At 42.5% G+C, this 20021-nt stretch overlaps 1 protein-coding gene across 3 annotated transcripts in view; it reads right to left on the bottom strand.

The window, feature by feature from the left end:
* DPP6 (dipeptidyl peptidase like 6) overlaps positions 1-20021 on the bottom strand; it is a 517278-nt gene that overhangs the window by 384637 nt on the left and 112620 nt on the right. For all 3 annotated transcript variants that reach the window (XM_058533884.1, XM_058533891.1, XM_058533895.1), the window contains exon 2: positions 1659-1773. In XM_058533884.1, coding sequence (XP_058389867.1) covers positions 1659-1773 — 115 coding nt within the window. The remainder of the gene's footprint in view (positions 1-1658; positions 1774-20021) is intronic.

Genomic DNA, 20021 nt, shown 5'->3' with positions numbered 1-20021 from the left:
ATCACTTCTTAATTTCAGTTTTGAATTGTTCATTTCTAGTGTATAGAAATACAAATGATTTTTGTTTAATGATCTTGTATCTTCCAACATTGCTGAACTCCATTTATCAGTTATAACAGGTTTTGTGTGTGTGTGTGTTTGTGCATTCCTTAAGATTATTATACACAAGATCATGTCATCTATGAATACAAATAGTTTTACTTCTTTCTTTCCTATCTGGATGTCTTTTTTTCCTTGCCTAATTGCCTTGGCTAGAACCTCCAATACAATGCTAAATAGAAATAGTGAGAATGAACATCCTTGTCTTATTCCTGATCTCAGGGGGAATGCTTTCAGTATTTCACCATTAAGTATAATATTAGCTGTGGGTTTTTCACAGATGCTGTTTATCAGGTTGGGGAAGTTTCTTTCTCTTCTTTTTGCTTGTTGAGTGCTTTACCATGAAAGAATTTTGGATTTTGTCAAATGATTATTCTGTGTCTATTGAGATAATCATGTTTTTCTCCCTTTATTCTATTAATATGTGTATATTACACTGATTTTTCATATATTAAACCAAATTTTCTTTCTTGGGATAAATCCCATTTTGTCATGGTGTATAATCCTTTTTATATGTTGCTGAATTAAGTTTGCTAGAATTTTCTGGAGATTTTTACATCTATATTTATAAGAGATATTGGTCTGTAGTTTTCCTTTCTTGTGATATCTTTATCCAGTTTTGGTTTCAGGGTATAGATTACTCTTTTTTCATTTAAGTTTTGTGATAGTGGTCTAAACATACGTCATAATTTTCCTGCCCTTTTTGTACGTATGAAAAAATTTTTTTACATTGCGTTTATTTTCCATCTTAAGGTCTAATACCTGTGCAGTCTATAGAGGACTGGAACTATTTTTCTTTTATCCACACAAATAGGCACCTGGTACAACAATCAGATTGGATAAAATAGTTACACACCGTTTAATACGGCCATAATGTTTTCCTATGATAACTCCTATATGGTTATCTTATAGGCAAAGGCTTTCTTCTCTCCCTAATCTCACCATTCTCTGGCTACTAATTTTACCACTCTGTTAAAGCCCCTTTACATACTACCTTCCCCATGAACTTTCTCATAAAGGACCTCTTTCTCCTCCAAGCTCCTATGCACTTATTTTTGAAACATTCAATAGTGCATGTACATGTTTTTGTTGATGATTTTTGTGTTTTTTGTTCCCTGAGAGATTTCGACTCTGTTTATACTTTTAATTCATCAGTAGTACTTAATAAGTACCTTGTCTTGAGTTCACACTCAATATACGTTGTTTTAATAATTTTATTAATTCATCCTTGATATAATACCCAGGAATGCCAAGAGATATATAAAATTATTTATAATGCCACTGTCTTCAAGCTCATCAAGTATGAATGAGTAATTGTGAATTTTAATACATGCCAAGGTTTCCACCTAGTCAACAATTACATAGACAAATTCAAAGCACATAAAAAGGATCTTTTTCACTGAAGGCATATTATATCATCTTACCATATGGCACAATAAGAATTAGAACCTGGGAAAAATAAATTATGTAAGAGGTCGTTATTTAGAAAACAATGCAAGGGAAAATTATGCTCTTTTTCCCTTGCAGTGACTTGCTTTTCCAAGAATAACTGCAAGTACCTGGTGTCAGCAGTATGACCGAGGTGACGATCAGGGAGCAGATGACCAGAATCACAAGCAGTGCGATCGCTATTCCTTTCCAGTTTCTTTGTGGAGGATTGCTCCCCACCAGCTCCTGAAAACAACACCATGAAAGAGAAACCCAGTGAGTGAAGCAGGGAAATAAAATAAGCCAAATAAGTACATTTCCTTTAAATTAAGAACCAAGACACAAACAGCGAGCCACGAGCAGTGAGCAAGGCATATTCTCATCCTGGAAGCTGTAATTACCTCCTTTCTCTACCTGTCTGCCTCAGCGTCCACAAGCCTCAGGCTCTCTTCCCTGTACCATGGCAAAACCTCACCTCAAGAAAGACTCTGATGTCATATTATGTTTACAGCTTTTGTGTGAACCTAATGTTTCTCCACCCATAAGCTAGGTTCTACAGCAGAGGCTAACTGCGGAGTTTCTCGTCATTCCACCCAACCTACTAGCCCCCATCGAATCAAACCCACGTAGGATTAATTCTTCCAGTCCAAGCCCTCTCTCATTTTTCTTTTTATTTACATCCAAACTGTTCACTCCTATTTCAGGCTACCAAATTCAAACATTTATTTAGCACATATCATGTGCCCATTTTAATCAACCTCAGCCCACCGCTTATATCTTGAGCCTGTTCTTCCTTCCATAGTTCCTCACACAGGCTTCAAGATTTCCCAGGTCTGTCTTCACTGGGTAACTCACTTATCCCTGTTCTAGGTTTTAGTGCCCTCTAGGTAACCATATCCGCATTGTTTCAGGGGTTGGTGTTGGGGGCTGAGGGGGATCTTGGAGACACTGCTAAAAGCTGAATAAATCTAGGAAATTAATCAGGCATATTGGCTGCTGAACCCAAATTTTCAGTTCCTTTCAAATTAGGGTGATCACACAATTTTTATTCCAATCGGGATCCTTTGAGAGACAAAGGGGGTAATATTAATAATGATTAATAAATATAATAATTCATGTTAATAATAATTATTAATTATACAAGAGCAACTGGGACTCTCCAGGGCAAATAAAACATACTGTCACATTGCAAATGGACTAGAGCTACTTCTGCCTATACACAGATCACAAAATAGCCTCTCTTATAGTGCCCACCATTACAACTCATCTTAACTCCAAGTCAAGGCGGAGTGGAACGGAGATGACCTCAAAGAGTAGAAAGCTCAATAGATAAACATATCTTCACCCAAGACTGAAAGTTCATTAGAATGTATCACATTGTTGCGAATCAAAATAAAGAGAATACTCAACCCTGGGATGGCAAATAATTAATATTTGACATTCACATATTTAATATTGGCTAAGTTATCAAATTAAGAAAAATTCTGAGGGCCAATAGAGTCTTAGCAGGAAAGAGTTCTACAGTTGTTTAGAAATTTCTATCAGTCTTCTTATTTGACATCCAGAATTTATCTATTGAGAAGTAGCTTTTTAGCACTTAAAAAGGGAGACTAAACATAAGCATGAAATTACGACAAAAAGTTACACTGAGTCAATCTCATCTCCTATTGGATGAGGTTTTCTGTGTGAGAAGATCACTGGCAAATGACAGGAAGTGATCAGATTTGGCTGACTCAGCAGACTTTCACTTCATCCAAGTTTACAAAGAACATAAGCCCTTCTCATCAAATTTGTGAATCGCATAAATCTTGAAGCAGACTATTCATATGATCATCACAGTGTATACAATCTTTCACAGACCCTAGTGGACATTTCTGGAACACTGTTCAGGTTAGGTCCCAGGGTAACCATCAAAACCAGAATGTTTTAATACTCAAGACCAAATCTTATTCAAGATCCAGAATGATAAAATTAATGTTATTGTCTTCATCAGGTCAAACAAGTGATATCTTTTGAATCTTGTTTCTAAAAAGAATAATCTAGAATTCTAATTCTGCTTTAAACACATCTATTATATTCACTGGCTGAAGTTTATATGCACAAAAAAAGACTAGGATTTTTGCTTTGCATCAATTTCTTGACCAGCTAGTAGTATAACCTATTTACTTGTGTGATTGAACAAATGTTGCAGTGACAGAAGTCCTTCTGACACTCCCAGTGTGCCGCTCCCTGACCCAAACCCATCCACAATATGATGTCCAGGTCTAGGCTGGATATTGTCAGGTGTAATGATACAGAGTGTGTCTACAAGGACGACCAGAAGATGGAGACGCATGCAAAACTCATCATGTGAAGTCAGGTTGAAGGAAGCGTTCAGCCTCAAAACCCAAATATTGAGAGTCTTCATCTATTTGGATTATCACATGGAAGAGAGAGAAGCCTTATTCTGCAGAAAGTAGAGCTCCAGAAGGTAGAGTTAGAACCAAAAGGAAATTTCAGAGGCAGAATTGTGTATCACTAAAACTTCAGAATTTCTAACCATTAGTATTGCCTAAGAATAGAATGGGCTGCTTCACTAGGAAGTGAGCAGAGTGGATGAACCTCTAACAAGGATCCTGTTGGGAGGGCCAGTCCTCCAGGGAGGAAGGCGGAAATAAATGATCCTAAAAATGCCTAATATAGCATAAGTTCTACGGATACATATAGGATGGAAAAGAGAGGTAAAACTGTGAAGTTGCCACTGCAGGGGGAAAAATGAATGAGAGTCAAGATACGCCCGGAAAGGGGACAAAGGCTCTGCTTCCTCATGCTCACTGGACTCAGAAAAGAGTCTGCACAGAAAACCAATTCAGTACATACATTGAATGGGAGAATGCACAATAGATAACCAAACAGGCATTGATAGCATAGCCCACTTAAGTGAAGTGATTCTGGATCATTTATGCCATTTTTTTAGAGTTCAGATTCATTATATTGCCTTTCTGGCAATAGCTTTACATTTAAAAAGCAGAGTAATTTTATCCATAGGAAAACAGACATTAAAAATTCCATTTTCATTTGACAAATTTCTTTTGTTTTTTGCTGAGGAAAATTCGCCCTAAGCTAACATTCATGCCAATCTTCCTCTGTTTTTTAAGTATGTGGGCTGCCAGCACAGCATGGCCATTAACAGAGCAGTGTAGGTCCACTCCTGGGAACTGAACCTGGGCCGCCGAAGCGGAGTGTGCTGAACATAACCACTAGGCCACCAGGGCTGGCCCACCAAATTTCATTTTTCACAATACAGGTGAATTTTTTTTTACTACACAAACAATATTGTAACGACAATAATAGGAAACAAATTAAAGAGGAAAAAAAATCATGAACAATCTTGCTAATCCAAGGAAATATAACTTTTCATTTTTTTCCATCTTTCTTTCTAGTCATGGTCTATATGCACATTTAATTTTTACATAGGTATAACCAGAGCATAGATATGGCTTTTGAGTTAGAATGCAGGTTAATATGTGCTTCTTTGAACATCTAATTTGGCTCCCCAAATTTAGACTTCCTCATCTTAACTTGCAGAAGTTGAATTATCAAAAAATTGAGTAGAACTGACCCTGCTTCCCATGAAGGATAAGAGAAGTTAACAAATTATTCCCTGAAATGTTGAGCTTCAGTAGTGCATTTCTCAGTGGAATTATATGTTTTTGTCTAGAATGGTACAAATGAGGCTATAAGATGTTCCCTGTTCTGTTTGGTATCACACGCATACCTCGGAGAGCCAATAAAATGGAAAAGCATGTTTGCAATTAACCATTTGGTTTTAAAGGTGAACAAATCTTCCTTCCGTCCCTCCATCCGTTTGTCCATCCATCCATCCATCCATCCATCCATCCATCCATCCATCACATATTGAGCCAGGGCTGACTCTGCCAGGTCTGTTCTGAGAACCTTGGGTATAGTAGTGAACAAACTGTTATCAACCCAACAAGTTGAATGGCTTTCACTTTTCCATATTCCTTTCTTGTATTCTAGTGCAGGGACAGGGACAAACAATAAACAGATAAACCTACTAAGAGAAGAAGAATAAAACAAGACAAGGGGGTCCTGCGGGCTGTTTGTAAATAAGGAAGTCAGAGAGATTTCCTAGTAAGTGACATTTGAGCAAAAACTAAAAGTGCAGCTGGGAGCAAGCACATCAGGCTGCTATGGACTGAACTGTGTCACCCCTGAACTCATATGTTGAAGCTCCAGCCCTAATGTGATGGTATTTGGAGACGGGTCTTTGGGAGGTAATCAGGGTTAGATGAGGTCCTGAGGGTGGGGCCCCCATGATGGGACTAGTGCCCTTATAAGAAGAGACAGGGAGAGCTTGCGTCCTTTCTCTCTGCCCACGTGTGTTGAGGAAAGGCCGTGTGATGACACAGTGAGAAGGTAGCCGTCTGCAACCCAAGGAGAGAGGCCTCACCAGACACCACAGCCTGCACCTTGACCCTAGACTTCAGTCTCCAGACTGTGGGACATAAATCTCTGCTGTTTAAGCCCCCAGTCTACGTATTTTGTTATGGCAGCCCCAGACAGAGTGAGACAGGGGCTAGGTGTCTTCCTAGGCCTCAGTTTACTGGTCCTGGGGCTCAGGACACATTTATGTATCCCTCTTGCATTTGAGCCCTCTCTGAGCCTCTTGGTTTCTATTCTCAAGAAAAAAGCCCTTTGCACATCACTAGGAAGCAAGTCTACCTGTTTCTCTCTACCTCTAAAGCAAGTGTAGGTTCTTCCCTACTCTTTGCTCACAGCTTATTGCTCCTGGAGCAAGTTATTCCCTTCTACGTTCTCCATCCCCACAACTTTGCACATAATCTTTCTGTTTCCTGGTATTCCTCTCTCTTCATTTTATCAGGGAAATCCCTTTGTACTCTTTAGTTGTCAGCTAAAATATCATCTCTGACATCCGGGAAAGCCTTGCCTGGTTTCACAGGCAGAGTTCATTATTCTCTCATCTGGACACAATTGCAACACTTTGTAAACGCTTTTCTGTAGCATTATTGCACTATTAAATTATGTATTTAATGCCTGTGTCATCACAGGCTTCGAGCTACTTGAGGACAGCTGCCGTGACATGTTTGTGTTCCCAATGCCTGGTATAAAACCTGGGACGCCACAGCTGAGTGGGACTATGCTGAGTGGATGAATGAGTGGATGAATGCCTTTATAAGAAGTAACTTCATTATTTGCTGGCCCTTCTGGCAGAAAAGCAATTGTTGATTGACGCAGAAAGCAAAGTGTTAATACAACGGTTGCATTAGCGATGTCATAAATAGCAATCAGTCCTAAGATGTAATGCACTCTGACATCTATAGTTGGCAATCCTTGTCCCAAGTGACATAATTGTTGCTCATGCTTATTTTTAACTCAGGCAAAAAGAAAACAAACTCAACTAAATGAATAAAAAACCAACTAAACCTTTTCCTAGGGTGTTTGGTTGTTTTGAATACAAAAGTCATCTTCTCTGAATGCTATCATCTTAGTAATTTGTGATTGAAGCTTGATATTTTATACGCCAATGGCACAACTGAAATGGAAGAAATACAGATTAAAATAATAAGTTAAAGACACCACCATGTTCTGTGAATGGACTCAGGAATGACCATTGCATGCTATCTCCCCAGAGTTACAGCCACATCATCCGTGCATTTACATCAGGTAATGCATCCACGCCCTCTCTTTTCTCTGTTAAATCTGATGCATCTTATCCTGGCCTGAGCTTCCTCTCTCTCCCAGAAGGCCCCTTGCTATCTTTATCATACCTCATGCCTTATGATGAGGAGCAGAGATTCAAATGAAAACTCTCTGGGGATAATTTCAAAAATTAGAGAAACTGAAGGCTGCAAGGGTGGAAAAGAGAAACAACAGGGTGGGAGACAAAAGGGACCTACTGCTCAGGTGTTAGGACTACATGCAAATGTGTTTGAAAGCATAGTGTAGTCTATAACATTTATAGAAGCAGAGACATTGCTCTACTACTTATTGCTATCACTACCAAATAATGTTTCAATAACATTTGACACGCATTATGGAAAGAACTCAAAAGCACATTAAATTTCCTGTACTTTATAAAGAAAGTAAAGGATACGGAGATGACCTTCCTTTTGTCCACTTCTTGTTGTATCCTAAGCTCTAACGAGGGGAAATCAGAATTTTAATTTTTGCTGCGTCCCCACAGCAGCGTGATCCAGGTCGCAGCTGCGTGACTCCACAGTAAAGCAATGCATCCCTCAGGCAGCAAATAGCCACCTTGAACGTTCCCAGCACACATCATATGGCACGCTTGTTTTTTGCACTGGAAGTGCAGCCTCACACAGCTAACGGGACAGAAGGAGTAAAATCCAGCAGAAAATGAGACTGTAGTAAAGTAAGGCCTCTTCCTAGGAAGCATCACTAGTGTCAAAGATCAGAGCGTGAGAAGCTGCAGATGCAGGAGGGGTCAGGGTGGTGGGAGGAGGGCAGAACAGCAAAGGTCCAGGTCTTGCCAGCCACGCTTGGGACAGCTGCCCATTTTGCATTTTATTTCCCTTTGCTAAAAGCAGAGGGGTCAACCAGATGGCCCTCTCACTAGGGAAGGAGGAAGTGAATTCAACTATTTTTCTCAGAATAATCCATCTTAAAGCTAATCAATCTCCTCCTCTATCAGGCAGCTTTCAGAAGTCTATTAAGACTAGAAGACTCTCTGGCTCCCAAAACTGAAAGAGGTCTTCTCCAGGATATAACTAGATCCAAGTCTCGGTAACTGATAGGTTTAAAAAATTTCCAGAGGATGTATGTGAATCAGCAGCTAGCTGGGCGTCACAATTTAGGCTGGAAGTGAGGACACAAGCCAGTGCGATCTGAGAGGGCAGAACGCCACTCACCATCAACAGGGTGTTGTGTTTTCTCAGCAGGGAGATTGTCCCACTCGCTGAGATCCTCCCCTCCCCATGACTGCTGATTTGTGACTCTCCTCCCCCGTGAGGCACTTTGGGGTGCTTTGGCTAGTTGTAAGTGTGAGGGATGGGGGAGGGCTGTGGCCACAAGATACTAACTAATGCTGATTTCATGTCCATGAGGCTGTAATTGATCACAGGGTGGGCTGTGCAGCCATTTCTGAAAAACCAAAGCAACCAATGTTGTGTGTGGGTAAGGGGGATGGAGTCTTAACCTTCAAAAACCTTCTGTTGATTTCACCAATTAGGAATTAAAATTGGTTCACAGGCCCTACTTTTGAGGACCGACAGTTAATTATGAATCATCATTATCTTAGTGATGAGGACTAAGGACTATCTAAGTGATGAGGACTACTCTCCAGGACTCTCAGGCACACTCTCAGGGACCCCCTTCCCCCTACTCTTCCCACCATGTCCCTCGTGTTTATGACGGATGTCCCCCTACTCAGGGTCCCCAGGGCTCTCCACCACTCATTCCATAGTTGCCTTAAGGACTGATCTGGGATCTACTCTCCTTTTCTCCCATACATATGGAAACTCTTTTACATAACATGACTTTATATCACTGCCTTAGGGCACAGCACTTTGAAATCATATCCACCACCATTACTAAGGCAGCTGTCAGCCCTCCACCTGCAGTTCAGCAAAACTATGTTTGCAGAGGGAGCTCCTGTTCCATCACTCCTTCTAGAAAAAAAAAATAGGCAAATTATTGGCTGTAATTATCTATCTTTTAAAATTTATTCATTATATTTTATCGGCAAATTCAACACCAGAGGTCAAATTATTTTAGGCTCTTTAGTTGACGGTGTCTGATAGCCTCTTTTACAAAATTAATTCAAAATGTAAGTTATTCTTACCTTCAGAGCTCAGTCTAACTTGGATCTATTTTGATATGTTTTATAGGTATCATGTTATTCCATAAATCACCAAAAGCAACTGTGCTGTGCCCTGATCATAGTCGGAAGAAATTTCATAATATATCATGACCGAGAAAAATCTCTTTCAGCGAAAATAAGGCTATGGAAGTAAGCTGCAGAACTTAAAATGGAGCATTTGTATCTTTCGCATTTCTGTGTGTGATAACAATGTCTTAAAAGCATCGTCAGAGGATGGCTGTCTTTGCATAGACTCACTGAAACCCACAGACAATTCTGAGACAGGTTTTCTATACTAGGCAGCGTTTTGGCAAGCTCAACACGTCACTTCGCAATGGAAAAAATCTCCCAGGACTCTCAATAAATATTAACAACAACAACAAAAAAAAGTCTCAAAGGCAAGAACCACCAGCACTTGAACGACAGCGACTACAATAATTTGAGCTCATCTTTTCTTAAGGGCTTGCTACTCTAACATAATCCTCTGGCGTGGTATCCGTGACTTTTGAAAAGTGCCCTGGTCTAAATGATCTCCCCTGCCTTCCCTCCTTCCCCACCCCGACGGGGTCCAGAGACACATTCTACCCTTTGAGCCTCTCCTCTCCTCTCCTCTGCAGCCACAAGTAATTGGCTCAACCTGGGTCAGAAGTCTGCCCCAGGACATTAGGTGTGGGATTAAAATATTCCAATTTATTCTTGCCTATTGTCATGACACATGAGGCTGGAAGGGGGGGGGCTGTCTACTTCCATGTAGCACATGGATTCCGAAGGAGAGACAGCAGGTTCACAGACGAGAAGAATGAATTAGAGAGACAAGAAGCAAAGACAGAGGAGTCCCTACTGGTTTTCCATTTATTAATTTTCCTCCTGAGGCCTGAACGAATGTTTCCCTTGGATTTAATAAGACACTTCTGTTTCTTTATGAAATATTTTATTCCATTTTACTTAAGCTAGTTTGAGTGGATTCCTGACACTTGAGAACAAAGGAGCTGAATACACGGCATGTAAATATACCCAGTCCTGCAGCCCAATATCCTGTTGGTGGTTTGTTTCTAAGAAGCCATTCCACCTTTGCTAATAAGGCCACATGCTCCAGTGTTTGTGGTACATTCTGGCCAAACCTACACTCGAAAACCAGGTGAAAATTTTAACTACTCGCTTTATAATTTCAAAATAACTAATTTGCTAATTTGACGTACAATTTTCTTTGAAAAGACTGGTTTTTCCAGCAGTATGTGTAGTTACTTTTTCAGGGAAACTGTGAGTGAAATTTAGCAATTACCTTAACAGACCCTCAAGAACCCACACCTGTCATCATCTATCAGCGTTGGAGCACAGCCTCCTCTGTGACAGGAGGGGTCCTTCAAGCTGAGGCGAATGCCAGCCAAGAGAGTTGGCAGAGCAGAAGGTTCACAAGAGTCTCAAAGAGGATGGGCTGTTCCTGAGTCATTCGCTATTTTAGGCATCAAATTACTCAAAAAGAAAGCTCTAGTATTTTTAAACTCTAGCTGGCCTAGAATGGGATCTACTCAGAAGATCCATATTTTTCAACTATTTTTGTAATCCACAGTGGTCTGATACTGGCATTTTCATATAGTGCAGTCTAATAGAAAGACATATAGCTTCAGGAAAATTATTAGCCACAGGGTTGCAACCGATTAGCAATCTTAATTCCATCTGCAACTTTAATCCCCTTGCCAGGTAACCTAGCATAGTCAGGTTCTGGAGATTAGGCTGTGGACATCTTTGGTGGGGGTCATTATTTTGCCTACCACAGTGGCATATTCCATGTAATGGAATGTTATACATCAACAAAAATAACAACCTGCTACTACAGGTGTAGCATGGATAAATCTCATAAATACAATGTTAAGTAAAATGGGTCAGAAGCTAAAGAATAGATGATGAATTATTCCATTTATATAAAGTTCAACAATGGGCAACACTACACGATAAGTACAGGGTTCATGCTCAAGTCTGTGAAGACAAGCAAGAAAGGAATGTCCATCAAGTCCAGGATGTTGCATGACTTAGTGGGGAGAGAGGAGTTGCCATTGGAAAGGGGGAGGCAGGGTGCAGGAGCTTTGGGGGCGCTGACAGCGCTCTCTTCTTGACCGGGGCGGAGGTTAGAGTGCTGTTTCAGGCTGTTCTAGTCTGTTAAGCTACATGCTTGCATGTTCTACAGCTCTTGCACTGTGATATTACACAATGGCAAAGGCTCACCATGCACAGTGTGCAACAACTTTGTGACAGCCCACATTGCCGAGAGCGGTGAAGTAAAGAGACACTTCCTGTGCTCACACCTGGTAGGCAAGAGACGTCAGGCCAATGGAGTGACACCTGAGAAAAGTGCAGTGCACAGCAAGACAGGGTGTCGTGAGGGGGGACAAAGAGGGAGGACTGCCAGTTTTGATTGGGGGCCAAGAGGGCAGGCAAGGCTCTCTGAGGAAGTGAGATTTAATTTCCGAGTTGAAAGATGGGCAGGAACTAGCCAGGTGAGCAGCTGGGAAGGTTTTCCAGGCAGAGGAAGCCCAGGATGGTGGGCACATGCCTGGTGCTCAATGCAGCTTAGTGACCGGGTGCGGTGTCACACGACGAAGTTGGAGGGAAGGCACAGACAAAACCAGGCCAGCTTTGTAGACAACGCCACGTATTTTGTGTTTAACCCAAAATGCAATGGGAAGTCAGTGAAGGATGCTGTAAGCCACCTGTAATAAATTTTAGAAGAAGGCAGGCATTAATTAATTACTCAGTTTGTTTACTGACATCAGAAAAAGTACACTGAGAAAGACCGGGATTGGTTACTTCTCCCACTATGCCTTAAAATGTGTCAAATACCAGGTCGAGGTGGAATCAAATACCCTAAAAAGTAAAATATTCACATAGCAACTATTAAAATTTTCTGATAAAATAAACTGTACAAACCTGACCACAGGATCCCCCAGTATGTTGCACAGTCTATTGTCTAAATGTATTTTCTTTCTAATATTTATTCACCGTGAAAAGCTCTGACATAAATTTCTTTTATGTATCATGGACCATTTACTATAAGTAGAAGGTAGCAACAAATTACAAAATCAATGGTGCATATATCTCACGATGGTAAAACAGCTTTCTAATCATGGTATTTCCATATTCAGGAGGACAACAAATGACTTTCAGATGGCAAGAACAAGTTTTAAATAACATTTAGCAACTGACACACAGCCATCAATATTCACCATGTCCGCCTGTTGGGTGCAGTCCGCCTGTTGGGTACACATCCTCATTTCTGTTTTACTGGCTGATTTACTTAATCTTCCTTATTGGTGGCTCTTATCTTTGCACAAAGCTGCTAAAAGCACAGCAAAGATAAGAGTTGGCCCAAGGAACCTAAGAGTAGAGCAAAGCAGAAGCAGGACTCCGAGTGGTCCCCACCTCATGGGTGAAGCTCCACTGAGGCTGATCCCACAGTGAAATTCATGGAGAAGGGTCAGCCCTGGTACCGCCTGGGGGCGTGCTTCATGGACACACTCAATCGGGTTGGTGAAATCGCTCTCTCTCTCTGCCTCTCTGTCTCTGTTTCTCTCTCGATGCCCCTCTACCATTCTCTCTCACAAACAGTTAATACCCCCAAATCCAGGATTTAAACGAAATTCTCTCTCATCTGGGACAGCCACGAACACAAACGCAGCAGCAACAACAAGAAGTTTCAGAGTGTATGCAAGCTCTGATCAGGAATGCTGAGGAGACGCAAATATCCAGAGGGGGATGCAGGCATTTCCGTGATGAGTTACTTTGCAGACCAGGAGATCAAGCACTTTGACAGAAAATGCTAAAGGTCTAAGTGACACCCCAGCACAGCACAGGGGAACAGCTTGGAACAACAGGTGGGAGAGAGAAGAAACGTGAAGGAAAGGATTTAAAATGTACTGAGGGAAAATGGAAGAGTACATCAGATACCGGGAGAGTGCGAGGCACACTGTGACACAAAGACACAAGAGAAGCCACAGTCTGGATCTGCCGGGTGGGACAAATGGCCAACATGTCAGCGGACCTGTGGGGCCTACATCTGCAGGCCATGTTCTGCCTCTGAATTAGGAAGAAAAGGGAAGGGTAGCCGATGGTCACGTTTTTACAGCAGCTATTCACACGGCACATTCACAAATCATTTCTACCTGAAACTATTAAAACAAATTCTGCACTTTAGGTGGGAAAATTTTAGTTACCTGGAAGTTGCATATGTCAGGAACGAGACAGGCAAGTTCACACCTTAAACTAAATTCAGATTGTTAATTTTTTACTTCACTTTTATCAGTCCAGTTTGACTCATTTTTTACACTCTAATGTCTTTAAATATTGTAGTTAAAAAAGAAAACTTAAGGACGCCTTTATTGCTCTTACAGATAAAAAAGATTTTAAAAAATATAATCACAGTTTATGTTATATCGAGGAGACGTGAGGCATGCATTTTAACCATGGTGTGTACGAATGAAAGGAAAAATAGCAATATTTGTTTCACTTAGGCTATTATGTAACAGATGAAGAGAACCTGTAGGGAGCCTAAAGGAAAGCAAACACTGAGGATTTTGTTGGGAAATTGGATCTACAAGGAAATGTCAAGGTAATTAGTCTACTCATCTGAAGAAAAACGGCCCAGGCCAGAACTTAATTACTGCCTCCAAACACAGTAATCCAAGATTTTTGGACAAAAGAAAGAATAATTATCTAGTCCCTAGGACAGAAGGAGAAAACCAGTTGACATAACAAGGAAGATTATTTGAAGTAACTTAGTGTATTTCTCAAAATGATGCTAACAAACTGCGCTAGAGCCTTGGGTGCTTATGCTAAAATGCAGATTCCGGGCCCTCCGAAACCTACTGAACTGAAGTTTCTGGGGGTAGGAGCGGAGAACACCCACGTTTTACCACCTGCCCAGGTGATGTTCATAAATATAAAGTATGAGAACCACTATCTACAAGACCTTCTCACCATATACCCATGTCTGGATAAATCAGTTTAGCAAATTCTCTCAGGGTTGGTTTAAGCAAGACCGCTGCTCTGAGACAGGGCGTAGAGCTTTACCAGGCAGCCCGGGGCTCCAATCCCACGGGATGCAGGGCCACCCGCGTCTCCACCAGACCTCCCCTTCCTCTCTGATCTGCTTTCACCCACTCGCCTTCCAAGGGAAAGCTCACAGGCGCCTGTGCTGGGTCTTCTCCCTTTGCCCCTTCCCAGCCTTCATTCTGCCCCCCTCTCTGCCCTGCTCGTATCTTGGGAGGCTGGCCCCTGACCCCACAAACAGCATCCCCCCACATCCTTGCCAGTGGCTTTAGGTTGGCACTGGCAGGAGATGGTTGGGAAGGAAGAGAAAGGTCCAGGGATTTCTTTCCCGGCCCCTCCCTGCTCTGCCCAGGTTGCTGGCACAGGTGGCTTCCTTCCATGACTACATCCCATGGGGGGCAACCCTTTGCCCCTTCAGGCTTATTTAAGGCAGTGTCAGTTCCAGGTTGCTGCTGTTCTCTGGGGGCTCACCTCTCTGATTGCTCCCTTAACCCTACCCACACTCTGCAAATAGTCCCTCCTGACCATCTCTTGAAACTCCTGAGCTGGATTAGGTTTCCTGCCACGACCCTGACTGTCATAGTGCCCAGGAAGTGTACTACGCCTGGAATGAGATACACAGCATTTATCTATGACACCCAACTAGCCCTCAGCATAGACCGACTGGTCTCTTTCCAATTAAACACGAAGTTCCTTTAGGGAACCTCGTACTATAGTGCCACATACAGTGTTTTATATAGATCCTAAATTAATATTTGCTTTATGATTCATTAGAATGCATTTTCTTTGATCCCTTAAAATAACAAAGCCAGGAGGTCTTGCTTAAACTGCAATTGTCTTGTGCAGTGGAAAGAAGAGTACATACACAACACTGAGCAACGATCATACATTTGCACTTTCTCAAGTCTAAGCCTTTGAGGATGCATTGTTGCAAGGACTTAGTCACACCCTCCAAAGTTGAAGACACTGGTTTATTTGAAGCTCATAAGAGACCTTCTATTTTCCTTATTGGTATTTCTTTCTGGCTGGTTGGAAAACTTAATTGTTTTTTAGACAACTAGTGTTAATTGAAGAGGTTGCAAGGAAAGCTGATCTTCCTGGTCAGAACATTAGAATGTCGAGGTGCAAATGGTTTCTACCTATTACAACTCTCAGTGGGGTTGTCCACCTATGAATGATCTCCAGACCACGAATCTGCACTCTCTACAATGCCTTACAATGACATGAAAAGAAGGGCTTGTGATGGCAATTTTTCAACTGCAACATTCTACCCATTGGCATATTATAGAATAGTTTGGAAACGTGCCCTTGCAGGAATAAAACTCTGGCTGGCACTCTACCGTGTCAGTGCCAAACCCTGCCCCTCGACTGGCTTCATTTAACTACAGTATCAGCACAGCTTTCACCAGAGCAGGGCTCACCAGGTGCAATTCCCCTCCCCAGAAACTGTGTCACCAGTAACACGGTTACCAAGCACAGAACTCACGGTATTTTATGCCCACTCCCGTGTCTTCATGTTTCAGCAAAACTCAAAGTTTAAAAACCAAGCTAAGCATACATAAGCTTTGTGGGCAGCGCCCACTGGTAAGTAAATAAATAAATAACACCACTAACAAAACTCAAACGGGTTATAAAATCCATTGCAGCTGCTCAAAGGCTCTTCTTCTAAACATGACGGAGCATACGAAAAAGAGCACCTTCTTTCCCAACTGAAAAGGGAATATGTAGATGTTATACCCCAAGCCGCAGGTCCGTGCTAAGAAAGGAGACTATTCCTATTAAAGGACTATCTCATTCTCCCATGTTAGCCCGTTTTTTTGCAAACTGTTGAGAGAAACATCAAGCAACAGATTTCAAGTTTCTTAGAGCCATAAATATTTGCACTAATAAACTGGGACTATGGTTATTAAGTGATGGCAACATCAACATTCACACCAGAACGTATGAATATTGCATTCTTGTAAAACAGTAGCATCGTATAAGCAATTTTCAAGAGAATCATCAAAATAACACCAATTACAAAAGACCAGCTAGCTTAGTACATGGAATTCACTAGAACCTAACTACTTAAAACTAGCTTTATTTAATATTACTGCAGATTAACTGAAGAAAAGATAAACCGCTTTGACTAACATTTCAGCTATTCACTTCTTTGAATTATTTGGACAACAGAAACTGCTTTACGTAGAGCACATGCCTATTATTACCCCCGTTTTCCCTTCCAAGGGAAGCGGAGGGTGGAAGGGCCAAGGGTCTGGGCCAGACGAGATCTGGTTTCTGGTCCGGACTGAGATCAGGGCACAGGAGTGGATGGGTCTAGCCTGCAACTGCAGAGCACAGAGCTAAGTGGAGCTGGAGGGTGTCCGGGATCATGGGGCAGATTCTAGGAGAAGTGGAAGTTTCTTAATATCAATTCCAAGGAATTGGGTTTAAAAAAAAGGAGAAGAAAAACAGAGCCTGACGTTACGTGTTGAATTCAGAGTCTATCTGAGAACGTTGGAGATGGTGGCCTTGGAGAGTTGCCTGAGTGATTTCTGCAAGGCAGGGCTGCCTTCTGTGGGCCCATGGAAGAGGGCGGGAGGGGAGCTGGGGACCCAGGCTGGCTGCAGGAACCCTGAGAGGAACCACAGGCTCCCCTGTCTCATTCCCATGAGCTGCCTGTGACCTCGTGCAACTACGTCTTCAGAGTATGCCCTGGTATTTCCCCTCCGATTCCCGTGGCTCCGAGCAAACACCCTCGGTAGCTGTTCTCAGAGCACCACAGTTCTCTGAGCGTAGGTCTTTGCTCCTGCCCTTCTCCAGACCTCGGCAACTTTTCTTTCTCATCTCCACATGGCCAAATCCCGCCTATTCATCACAGTCCCTGCCCCTCCCTACCCCATCTATCTTCATCCCTGGACTAAAGCAACCTTTCTCTCCTCTTATTTCTAGCAGGATTTTATCGGTACTTTCCTCACGGGACATGACTCTTCATCTCCCAATGTGGCCACTGTTGTACATCTCATCTCTCCTCCTGAGTGCTAGTGACCATAACCACCTTGACGACAGGACCTCATTATGACCCATCACCATAGGACCAGAGCCTAGTAGTGTTTTCCCATATTGACAGACAATATGTGTTTCCTGAATGGAGAAGATCTAAGTCCACTCGGGGAAAGAAGCCCTCAGATAACCCTGGGCCTTGCCAATGCAGACGTAGCTGGGTTTGCCTCTGCTCTGTGCTCTAGCTAAGTGACTGTCTTAGTCAGCTTGGGCTGCTGTAACAAAATACCACAGACTGGGCAGCTTAAACAACAGAAACTTATTTCTCACAGTTCTGGAAGCTGGAAGTCTGAGAGCAGGGCGCCAGCAGGGCCGGGTTCTAGGTTAACGCCCTCTTCCTGCTTCACAGACAGCCGTCTTCTCGCCCTGTCCTCTCACGGCGGGAAGAGCAAGCTAGCACTCTGGCCTCTTCTTATAAGGTCGCTAATTACCCCCAAAGGCCCCACCTCCAAATGCCGTCACTTTGGGGATTAGATTTCAGCATGCCCGAACATTCAGCCCCTAACAGTGACTGTACATTAAATTCTGATGCTCAGCTGTCTCGTCGGTACGTTGGGGATAACATCCACCTTGCAACACTGAAGCAATGGTTAAAGCTGACATGTAGATGGTGGTGTCTAGTAGAATCAGAGTGCAGGGTGGTGTCAGTGAGGAGTGCCTGTTAGCACACGTTACCCTGTGACAATAACACCAAAGTGCACGTCTGCTGTACTGTCGTAGACAACAAAGTGAACATCAAACAGGCATTTCTCTAGCCCTGGCGCCTTCTGCGGGACCCGCATCATTAAGCCAGCCCAGTGCCGGAGTGCTGTCTGCTCACAGGTCCAGAGGTGAGAGGCAGCAGCCTGCTGCAGAGTCTCAGGCTGTCGGAATAGCCTGAGGCCTGGAGGAGGGGGAAGCAGCCCAGAACCCTGAGTTCTGACAGCAGCCCCAGGAAAAGAAACTTCCAGCACCCAGAGCAGGGAAGGTGTATGGAAACTTGCTGGCTGACTCTGATGCTGGGCCGTGATGCCCTCCGCTTCAGAACTGTCAGAAAGGACAGCCTGTATTCCAGAAACCAGACCAACAGCGCCAGGCCAGAATCCCTTCTGTGCTGGTGGCGACAATAATAACACCAGGTCTGCTGACATAACACACAAGGCCAACTGAATGTCTGTAACAGGCCCTGACTGACATTTGCTGATATGATCTGAGACATCTGGGGCTTCTCTTCATCTGAGGGAGAGAGAGGGATTCTCCAGAAGACAGTGGCCTTGCTGCACCTGTCTCAGTGCCCCCCAACTTCCAGGAGGAAGTCTGTGTGCTCAGTACCAACAATTTGTCGTCTTTCGATCTGGGAAGCAGCTTTGAGACCATGGAACTTGTTCCTATATATTCAACTAGGACAACTCCACATCTTCCTGGTAATATTCAGGTAAACAGCATCTGTGGTACAACACAGTTGTAAACCCACCTAGTTTGTTTCACTGCTTCGTGAAGTCAAGTCTCCTGAATGTGTTACACGGCTGTCCCTTAAAAATGATGCTCTCTAGTAGTATATTCTATTGTTGGAACACGCCAACATTTAAGGAATAGAGCCCCTCTGACCTCTCAATACATAAAAACTGTTTCCTCCCATTGAGAGGGGCATGTGAACAGCTGGGCCTCGGAAGAAGCAGGTGGGAGGCCCTGCCGGCCACTCCCTCGCTGTCTACCAGATTGCCAGAGAAGGCCTTAATTTGTTCATATTTGGATTCCACTGACCGGCTTAAATGGATTTCACAGAACTCATTTTGTTTGATCAAAACAACGGGAAGACAAATTAGCCTTATTTTACAGAGTAAGAAGCTGAAGCTCAGAGAGGTTAAGTGCCTTGCCCAAGGTCACACAGACGTGAAGTAGCAGGATGGCACTGGAAGCCAGGTCTTCGGGTTATAAATCAGATGCTTTTAGGACCACATCATTTTGGGAAATAGGCTAGATATTTTTGAGAATTTGTTCCAGCTTTAAAATGTAATGTTCCTCTGAATACTCAATCACTCATTCTGCATTAGTAAAATGTCTAATTTGTTTTAGGTGTTATGCTAAAGGGGACATTGTTAATAAATAAAAATTTAGACCAATTGCTCTATCTCTAGAAACCAATAGTTCCAGCTGATTTCTGACTTTTCAAAGTTTCTTTACAATAATATTGAAGCATTTGATGAACTTCTATGAATAATTCATACTTCCCAGTTTTCAACAAAAATCTTTCAACAGAACTTATGCCAAATTCTTAACTGTGTCTTTCATCTGCCAAATCACTCTTATCTTATTCAAACTTCGGAACACAGAGCTATAAATTTATCTAGGTTTCTTTTAAATGAAGTTACTTGGCTGTAGCATTAATTTGAAGTATAAAATGCTGATAATTTAGACTAAAAGATACGGCAATGGATTTAGAGCTTCCATACCACACACACCTAAGGTTTGCTTTATGAATGTTCTGCTGGGTGGATCTTGTGCAAGGCAATGCAAATCAACTCTTTAGGGGTGAACTTTAAAAAATTCGCTACCCCTGGTTATCCCATTTATTCAAACACTGAAT

This window comes from Diceros bicornis, chromosome 3 (genome assembly GCF_020826845.1).
Source record: "Diceros bicornis minor isolate mBicDic1 chromosome 3, mDicBic1.mat.cur, whole genome shotgun sequence".
NCBI classification, from domain to species: domain Eukaryota; kingdom Metazoa; phylum Chordata; class Mammalia; order Perissodactyla; family Rhinocerotidae; genus Diceros; species Diceros bicornis.
The sequence above is the reverse complement of the archived record's forward strand: the minus strand, read 5'-3'. Positions and strand labels throughout refer to the sequence as shown.